General features: G+C 38.4%; 1 protein-coding gene across 1 annotated transcript in view; it reads left to right on the top strand.

Moving 5' to 3' along the window:
* LOC108893361 (uncharacterized) overlaps window positions 1-10,377 on the top strand; it is a 71,564-nt gene that overhangs the window by 56,482 nt on the left and 4,705 nt on the right. The window contains exons 9-16 of the mRNA XM_051070258.1: window positions 2,004-2,395; window positions 3,321-3,325; window positions 3,696-3,700; window positions 4,076-4,333; window positions 4,433-4,765; window positions 5,497-5,703; window positions 6,307-6,420; window positions 9,996-10,262. Of these exons, the coding sequence (XP_050926215.1) occupies window positions 2,004-2,395; window positions 3,321-3,325; window positions 3,696-3,700; window positions 4,076-4,333; window positions 4,433-4,765; window positions 5,497-5,703; window positions 6,307-6,420; window positions 9,996-10,262 (1,581 nt within the window). The remainder of the gene's footprint in view (window positions 1-2,003; window positions 2,396-3,320; window positions 3,326-3,695; window positions 3,701-4,075; window positions 4,334-4,432; window positions 4,766-5,496; window positions 5,704-6,306; window positions 6,421-9,995; window positions 10,263-10,377) is intronic.

Below are 10,377 nucleotides of genomic sequence, written 5' to 3'. Positions count from 1 at the left end.
TAAAAATGAACAAACAAAGCTAAAAAGACAAATAGCTCTGATTGTCATAACTGTAGAATTACAGTTGTAGATGTTTTTATAGTGTATCTGGTTGAGTATTTTAATATCTTTTTCTTTACAGATCCAAAATGTGCAGATAAACCTGTATTCACACCACCCAGACTGGTAGTGAAGTATGGTGACCCAACCTCTGCCACCTGCTCTGTATTACATATTTCTGATGTTTTTGGTTTGGACAATTCTGTGGGAGACTTTACAATAAACAGAACTACAATTTTATGGACAGTTGAAAAAATAACTGAATGGGACACATCTGCCATATGCTATTATATTAATGCTGCTAAAGACCTGTGCTGCACCAGCCTTCCTGTAACTGTGCACAGTAAGTTAATTTTCTGTTGAACAAATTACTTACACTAAACTATGCCAGTGATGGTTTCCTTTATTTGCTCTTTCAAGTATACAGTTAACAGGATTTGTACTATTGCTTTCTGTGTGTGTTTCTTAGCTTATCTCTTCTTCCCTCCTCCACAGAGCCTCCAGACAGTGTGTCCATCAGCTTTAGGAATCACTCTGGACCGTTGTTAGAGGGTCATCAGTACACTCTGCAGTGTGAAGTACACAACGTTGCTCCTGTTCAAAACCTCACTGTGACCTTCTACAGAGGACAGACAGTACTGGGTCAACTACAGTCCAACAACACAGAGAAGAAACCAGTGACTGAGATCTTCACTCTGAGCATCAACACCAGAAAAGAAGATGATGGAGTCCAGTACTGGTGTGAAGCCAAACTGAAACTGGGACCTGAAGGACCACAGCCCCCTCCAGTGGTGACCTCAGAAAAATTCAGTGCCACTGTGAACAGTACTCCTGCCCCTGAGACTACCCCCAGTACCAGTTCCACACCAACTCCCAGCTTCAGTATGTGCTTTATGCTTTTATTATTCTCTCTGGTTTGAGTTCATTCACAGAGTTTTTTAAGAGGCAGTTTGTTTTCAGAGCTGTAACATTATAAATAGCCACCATCTTCTGTATAGCTTAGTCTGTTCAAATGAAAAGGCTTCCTGTTGTGCACGAGTTGTTTTCACAATGCAGTACTGATTTTCAACCACTAGAGTGCTATAGTGTGTAATCTATAACATGAGCAATGGTTTAAATAACAGTAATGGCTTTTATACATGATAAACAGCCACCAATCTCCTGTATAGCTCATATCTGTTTTTCAAATGAAAAGGCAGCCTGTTGTGAGAGAGGTTTCATGTTTGGTGACAAGCTATCCATCCTTGACCATGTTGCATTTGTCTCCTGGTCATGACGCTTCACACAATACGACATAAGAAAAATCAGGCCTTACCTGTCTCAGCATGCAATTGTGTTCCTTGAGACATTATTGTTTGGTACTACCATCCCTGCATACTACGCATTCACAGTCCAGACTGTTCTCATTTGTGGTTCCCAGATGGTGGGACAGGCTACCAAATGCTATCAGAGCAGGAACATCCCTCCCTAACTTCAAGAATCTCTTGAAAACTCATCTCTTTGAGAGTATCTCCTCACAATAGCACTTACTATGCACTTGTAGTGCACTTCTTTAATTTATCTCCTTGCACTTTGCCTTATAGATTAGCACTTAGTATTTACTTTAAGGTTTCCTACTGCACTGAAGCTTTAGTATTGTTCATCACTTGTAAGTCACTTTGAACAGAAGCATTTGTTAAATTAGTACATTTAAATGATTGCAGTATCAGGATAATGCACCCTGCCACACTGCAAAAATAATTCAGGAATTGTTTGACAAACATGAGAAATAGTTCAAGGTGTTGACTTGTCCTCAATATTCCCCAGATCTCAGTCCAAATGAACATCTGTGGGATATGTTAGAAAAACAAGTCCATCCATAGAGGCCCCACCTCACAGTGTACAGGACTTTAAGGATCTGCTGCTAACATCTTAGTGCCTGATACTATAAGACACCCTACATCTCTCTCTGTTTATCTCCACAGAACCACCAGACAGTGTGTCCATTGGCTTTAATTATGGGCAGATGCGTAAATACGGGCAGTTCAGTCTGCTGTGTAAAGTACATAAAGCTGCTCTTGTTGAAAACCTCACTGTGACCTTCTACAGAGGACAGACAGCACTGGGTCAACTACAGTCCAACAACACAGAGAAGAAACCAGTGACTGAGATCCTCACTCTGAGCATCAACACCAGTAAAGAAGATGATGGAGTCCAGTACTGGTGTGAAGCCAAACTGGAACTAGGACTTGAAGGACCACAGCCCCCTCTAGTGCTGACATCAGAAAAATTCAGTTCCCCTTGGACCATACCCAGTACCAGTTCGACACCTATTCCCAGCTTCAGTATGTGTTTCATGCTTTTATTCTTTTCTCTGGTTTGAATTCATTCACACAGTTATTAAGAGGCAGTTTGTCTCCAGAGCTGTAACATGAACAGTCACTCTCCTGTATAGCTTATATCTGCTGTGCACAAGTAGTTTTCACAATGAAGTACTGATAATCAACCATTAGAGTGCTGTAGTTTGTAATCTACAACATGAGCAATGTTTGAAGTAATAATAATGGATTTTATGCATGCTAATTCACTTAAATGCAATATGCAATGATTCCTGTTCAAGTAGACTGACAGTTACTTGAACTCAAGGTAAAAATTCTCTGTCAAATCATTTGAAATCACAGTCATGGCATATCTAATATACACATACATTATTCTTCAAGCCTGTTTCCTCTCATTACACATGTAAAACAAAAACTTCAATATGTCTGTGACAGTTTGTGGTAGTTGTTAAAACTGAACACATCACTGGGAAAAAATGACAACTTGATATAATATTTGTTGCACTTCCACTTCAAGACTGTACAAGACTGCAATTGCAAATAATGTTTTTCTGTTTAATGAGATTTGATGAGGCTTCCATGTGTCCTTCACATCTCCCTCAGTCTCCTGTTAACTTTGCTTCAGCTTTTAAGGTGGGAGAAATGACATCTGTATCATTCTTACTGTTAAAGTGTAATGTAACCTGAACTGTTAAATTGAAGTATTAGTTGTAGAATCAGATTTGTATTTCATGGATTCTTTCTCTACTTTGAATGGAGATGTTTTCTCCTTTGACTTTTGACCTATATTTTTCTGGTTTCTGCCTCTCGATTTCTTGATTATGTGGACATGGTTTTGTATCAGGTCTTCCTTAAATTGGCCTTAAGATGATTTGTAACTCCTGTCCTAGTATAGGCTGTTATTGAAATGCATTTAAACTAAATAAACTGTGCTTTATTTTAAATTTTCTTTCTCTTTTTTAGGCTGAGTCAGAGAAGATAAAAAATATGTGTATTATGGAAAGTACCCTTTAAAATGAATAGGGAGGGAGAAACTTCTAAAGGTGTCTTATCTTATCTGCAGCTGTACAATGCAGCACTTTCATTTCCACAAGTTATGAACTTGTGGAAGAAATTACAGTGGAAAGAATTCAGACAGGATGTATTATACGAAAACAGGTAACAATGATAACATTGTTCTACTGCAGTAGAAAATCAGAGGGAGTGAATTCTTAAAGTGCATTCATTCTCTGAGTGGGTTTTTTTATCGTGCTTCTGAAGAGAATAACTGGGAACAATGTTTTTCATCCTTCTGGTTGTTTCTTTGATGAGTTTTCTGTGTGACTTCCATGTCTCCAGTTGTGGTAAGTGAAGAGTTTCCATCTTGTAATCCACCTTAAAAAAGCTTTTATTGTCATCAGGTTATTCCCTGTATAAATTAGATTATTAAATATTAGAATGATCATCAGTAATGATTGTTCCTACAAAGAAAATTACCTTTACTGCGCTGTTGCTGCTGAATAAATACTTACCATAGGCATTGTTTTTGTTTGTACTTACTTTGTCATGAAAGACTTGGCCAGTTTGCCAGGCAACTTTACCGTGCAGGAAATACATCTAAAAATGAACAAACAAAGCTACAAAGACAAATAGCTCTGATTGTCATAACTGTAGAATTACAGTTGTAGATATTTTTATAGTGTATCTGGTTGATAATTTTAATGTCTTTTTCTTTACAGATCCAGACTGTAGAGATAAACCTGTTTTCAAACCGTCCAGACTGGTAGTGAAGTATAATGACTCAACCTCTGCCACCTGCTCTGTAAAAGATGTTTATGAGATTTTTATTTTGGAAAAATCTCTGGGAGACCTTAAAACAAATGGAACAGAAATTTTATGGACAGTTGAAAAAATGACTGAATGGGACCCATTTGTCATGTGCTATTATGAACTTGCTGATCACCACTGTTGCAGAACGCTGTCTGTAACTGTGTACAGTAAGTTAACTTGCCTTTTCAAATACGCAGTTAACAGGATTTATATTATTGCTTTGTGTGTGTGTTTCTTAGCTTATCTCTTCTTCCCTGTCCCCACAGAGCCTCCAGACAATGTGTCCATCAGCTTTAGGGATCACTCTGGACCGTTGTTAGAGGGTCATCAGTACATTCTGCAGTGTGAAGTACACAACGTTGCTCCTGTTGAAAACCTCACTGTGACCTTCTACAGAGGACAGACAGCACTGGGTCAACTACAGTCCAACAACACAGAGAAGAAACCAGTGACTGAGATCTTCACTCTGAGCATCAACACCAGAAAAGAAGATGATGGAGTCCAGTACTGGTGTGAAGCCAAATTGGAACTGGGACCTGAAAGACCACAGCCCCCTATAGTGCTGTCATCACATCAACGTATCCGTGCCACTGTCCTCTGTGAGTCTGACAGCAAACAAACACACACCTCAGTTTTCAGCCAAGAAGTAAAACTTATCATATGTCTGCAACAAACAAAACCTATAACACACAACTTTTTCAAAAAACTCTCTTTGGTTATCATGTTGGCCTCCTTTATCTGTTATGTAAAGCTGCACTAAACATATTTTTATATAGTAGTGTAAGTGTAAGTATAGTTGTGTAATAATTATCACCTGGATCTCCATCTCTTCAACCTTTTACAGCATCTTTTATCTAATTTCTGTGTTTTTTTAGCCCTCAGCTTTACTGGTTTGGTTTATTCTCAATGTTCCCATCAGCCTCATTTTTGGTAACAGCAGTTATCAGATTAAAAAAAGACTGTAAAAACCACCCACTCATCAGGCAAACAACTGACAAAGTTGGTGACTGGCTGGTGAACACAATGGAACATTTAGTAGAGACCAAAAAGCAGAGCTAGGTTATAATGATAACTCCTAACATGTCACTTCCACTTCCAGTTAAAGTAACTCTTAACTACAGCTAAATTTAGGAGATTTTCTTTTGAAATGTAGCAGAAACTGAAAGTTAAACAGTTTGGTGGGGACCGTGCTGTGGAGGAAGAAATTACTTTCCACCACTGCTCTTTTACATTGTATTGTGTTGACAGATAAGCTGTTTATTCTTTCAAAATTGTTTCCATGTTGCTGTAATGACGTGTTGCATTTCTTCTCCCCTCCATCAACACACAGATAAGCCTCAGCTACTGGTCCCACCACATCCAGATCAGATCACCATCACAGAAGGAAGCCCTCTACAGCTGAACTGCACAGCTGTTGGAAACCCCAGCCCCTCGTACACCTGGGTGCTCCCACCATCCAGCCTCCTGCCCTCCAACAGCAATGTTCTCACCATCAAATCTGTAGCTTCTGACCCCGGGCACAGTACACCTGTGAAGTCACTAATATAATGGGGGATGTCACTGTGATGTTTCACGTGGATGTTGAAGGTGAGTGTGAGCTTTTTGTAACATCCAGCCTTCAGTGTTAGGATTCTTACTGGAAAGTGAGTTCCAAAAAATGGAACAGAAATTTTATGGACAGTACTGGTGTGAAGCCAAGCTGGACCTGGGACCTGAAGGACCACAGCCCCCTCCAGTGGTGATGTCAGAAAAAATCAGTGCCACTGTGAACAGTACTGCCTCTGGGGCAACTCCCATGATTCCCAGCTTCAGTATGTGCTTCGTGTTTTTATTCTTCTTTATGGTTTGAGTTCATTCACACAGTTATTAAAAGGCAGTTTGCTTCCAGAATTATAACATGATAAACAGCCACCAATCTCCTGTATAGCTCATATCTGTTCTAATGAAAAGGCAGCCCGTTGTGAGAGATTCATTTTCACAATGAAATGATGATATTCAACCACTTGAGTGTTATAGCTTGTAATCTACAATATATACATACAAATTCACTTGAATGCAATATTTTCCATGATTCTCCATTCTCTCAGTGAAGCTTAGTTTAGCTATATTCACATCTGTCTCGTTTTTGTGTTTTATTTAGTTTGCAAACCTGCAGCTCAGTCCTCCATTCGTATCTTGTTGGACCTATCAGCAGCCTTTGACATGGTGGACCAACACATCCTGCAATCTGTCCTGTCCAATATGGGCATCTCAGGCAAAGTGCTTTCTTGGTTTGAGTCCTACCTCACTGGGTTCTCCTTCAATGTGTCTTGGCAATGACAAACATCCTTATCCCACCCCCCAAGAGGGGTAGCCAAGGATCAGTACTGGGGCCCCTTATGTTTGCAATATACACCACATCCTTGGGTCGAATTAGCCGCTTGCATGGCTCCTGATATCACTGCCATACAGACAACACCCAGCTATTCCCACCAGATGACCCCATTGTCTCAGTGAGAATCTCAGCTTGTCTCTCAAACTATCCACATGGATGAAGGTACACCCCCTTCAATTAACCCTCTCCAAGACTGAACTCTTTGTCATCCCAGCCAATCAATCTGTCCATCACAATATCAAAATCAAAATCATCTCTTCATCTCTCACTCCAGCCAAGGTCATTAGAAACCAAGGTGTCATGTCTGATGACAAGCTATCCATCCTTGACCATGCTGCATCTGTCTCCTGGTCATGATGCTTCACACAATACAACATAAGAAAAATCAGGCCTTACCTGTCTCAGCATGCAACCCAACAGGTCATGTTTTTCTCTCGCCGTTTGGTACTGTCATCCCTGCATACTAGGCATTCACAGTCCAGACTGTTCTCATTTGTGGTTCCCAGATGGTGGGACAGGCTACCAAATGCTATCAGAGCAGGAACATCCCTCCCTAACTTCAAGAATCTCTTGAAAACTCATCTCTTTGAGAGTATCTCCTCACAATAGCACTTACTATGCACTTGTAGTGCACTTCTTTAATTTATCTCCTTGCACTTTGCCTTATAGATTAGCACTTAATATTTACTTTAAGGTTTCTTACTGCACTGAACCTTTAGTATTGTTCATCACTTGTAAGTCACTTTGAACAGAAGCATTTGTTAAATTAGTACATTTAAATGATTGCAGTGGCAGGATAATGCACCCTGCCACACTGCAAAAATAATTCAGGAATTATTTGACAAACATGATAAATAGTTCAAGGTGTTGACTTGTCCTCAATATTCTCCAGATCTCGGTCCAAATGAACATCTGTGGGATATGTTAGAAAAACAAGTCCATCCATAGAGGCCCCACCTCACAGCATACAGGACTTTAAGGATCTGCTGCTAACATCTTAGTGCCTGATACTATAAGACACCCTACATCTCTCTCTGTTTATCTCCACAGAACCACCAGACAGTGTGTCCATCGGCTTTAATTATGGCCGGATGCTTAAATACAGGCAGTGTACTCTGCTGTGTAAAGTACAGAAAGTTGCTCCTGTTGAAAACCTCACTGTGACCTTCTACAGAGGACAGACAGCACTGGGTCAACTACAGTCCAACAACACAGAGAAGAAACCAGTGACTGAGATCTTCAGTCTGAACATCAACACCAGTAAAGAAGATGATGGAGTCCAGTACTGGTGTGAAGCCAAGCTGGAACTGGGACCTGAAAGACCACAGCCCCCTCTAGTGCTGACATCAGAAAAATTCAGTTCCCCTTGGACCATACCCAGTACCAGTTCAACACCTATTCCCAGCTTCAGTATGTGTTTCATGCTTTTATTCTTTTCTCTGGTTTGAATTCATTCACACAGTTATTAAAAGGCAGTTTTCTCCAGAGCTGTAACATGATTAACAGTCACTCTCCTGTATAGCTTATATCTGCTGTGCACAAGTTGTTTTCACAATGAAATACTGATAATCAACCATTAGAGTGCTGTAGTTTGTAATCTACAACATGAGCAATGTTTGAAGTAATAATAATGGATTTTATGCATGCTAATTCACTTAAATGCAACATGCAATGATTCCTGTTCAAGTAGACTGACAGTTACTTGAACTCAAGGTAAAAATTCTCTGTTAAATCATTTGAAATCACAGTCATGGCATATCTAATATACACATACATTATTCTTCAAGCATGTTTCCTCTCATTACACATGTAAAACAAAAACTTCAATATGTCTGTGACAGTTTGTGGTAGTTGTTAAAACTGAACACATCACTGGGAAATAATGACAACTTGACATAATATTTGTTGCACTTCCACTTCAAGACTGTACAAGACTGCAATTGCAAATAATGTTTTTCTGTTTAATGAGATTTGATGAGGCTTCCATGTGTCCTTCACATCTTCCTCAGTCTCCTGTTAACTTTGCTTCAGCTTTTAAGGTGGGAGAAATTACATCTGTATCATTCATAAAGTGTAATGTAACCTGAATCAGATTTGTATTTCATGGATTCTTTCTCTAATTTGAATTATGTTGTTTTTTCCTTTGACTTTTGACCTATATTTTTCTGGTTTCTGCCTCTTGATTTCTTGATTATGTGGACAGGGTTTTGTATCATTCTTCCTTGAATTGGCCTTAAGATGATTTGTAGCTTCTGTCCTAGTAGAAATGCCATCATGTCATGGCTGATGTGGGCAGCAAAATCAGACACTTCACTTTTTTTAAAACAAAAAACTGCTATTGAAATGTATTTAAACTAAATAAATGTTGACATATTTTAGATTTTCTTTCTCTTTTTTAGGCTAAGAGTCAGATAAGATAAGAGTCAGTGGATTAAAGATGATATGTATATTGATATGTATATTATGGAAAGTACCTTTAAAAATGAATAGGAAGGGAGGAACTTCTAAAGGTGTCTTATCTTATCTGTAATTGTACAATGCAGCACTTTCATTTCCACAAGTTACCAACTTTGAAGAAATTACTGTGGAAAAAATTTAGACAGGATGTGTAATATGAAAACAGGCTGTACTGATAGCATTGTTCTACTGCAGTAGGAAATTAGAGGGAGTGAATTGTTAAAGTGCTTTCACTCTCTGACCACCTTTGATTTTAAGTGGTTTAATGATTCTTTAAATCGTGCTTCTGAAGAGAATAACTTGGAACAATGTTTTTCATCCTTCTGGTTGTTTCTTTGATGAATTTTTTGTGTGACTTCCATGTCTCCAGTTGTGGTAAGTGAAGAGTTTCCATCTGTAATCCACCTTTAAAAAAGGTTTTATTGTCATCAGGTTATTCCCTGTATAAATTAGATTATTATTTATTAGTATGATGATCAATACTGGTTGTTCTGAGAAAAACTGTGCTGTTGCTGCTGAATCTTAGTCTTAAAAACTCAGAAGCACCTATATAGAGATTGTACTCTTCTTTTTGTGATTTGTTTGGACATTTATCCTCCTGTATTTTATTTAAGTTCTAATTTAGTTCTTTTAAAGCTCAACAAAGTAAGTAGTTATCATTATTATTATGACTATGACTATCAATATTTGTAATAATAGTAGCACATGGATTCGTAATCACTGCATGGTGAGTATATAATTGGTTTTCAGCAACTGATTAATTGATCGGAGACAAGTAAATATCTTGGATAAATAAAAACCTATGCAGCATAATTACATTACATTAAAAGTTGATTTTATGTGGTTTATTTGAGGTGTTCTGTACACAATACAATAGTAAATAATTAGGCTAAATGAGGTAGGCAATGTCACTATGTAGAATTACAGTTTTACATGTGTTTTTTAGTGTATCTAATTGCTAATTTTATATCAAGTTGTTTATTGTCTTTCTTTTACAGATGAATACTGTCCAGATAAACCTGTGTTCAACCCATCCAGACTGGTAGTGAAGTATGGTGACCCAGTCTCTGTCACATGCTCGATACGCCAGTCTTACCAAGACTATTTTTTGGGTTTGGTAAACTTTATGGGAAACCATACAACAAATGGAACTACAATTTTATGGGAGGTTGAAAACATGACTGAATGGAGGACATTAACCAAATGCTGTCATATTAATGCTACTCATTACTGTTGTTGTAGCAAGCTGCCTATAACTGTGTACAGTAAGTTAACTTCCTGTTGAACAAAGAACTGCTGCGAGTGATGATTTGATCATTTATAATCAAAATGAGTGATAATAATTGTCAGCTGTTGTCAGCCTTTATCTTATTGTGTTCA

The sequence above is a fragment of the Lates calcarifer genome, linkage group LG5, assembly GCF_001640805.2.
Source record: "Lates calcarifer isolate ASB-BC8 linkage group LG5, TLL_Latcal_v3, whole genome shotgun sequence".
NCBI lineage: Eukaryota > Metazoa > Chordata > Actinopteri > Centropomidae > Lates > Lates calcarifer.
This window is presented reverse-complemented; position numbering and strand designations above follow the sequence as displayed.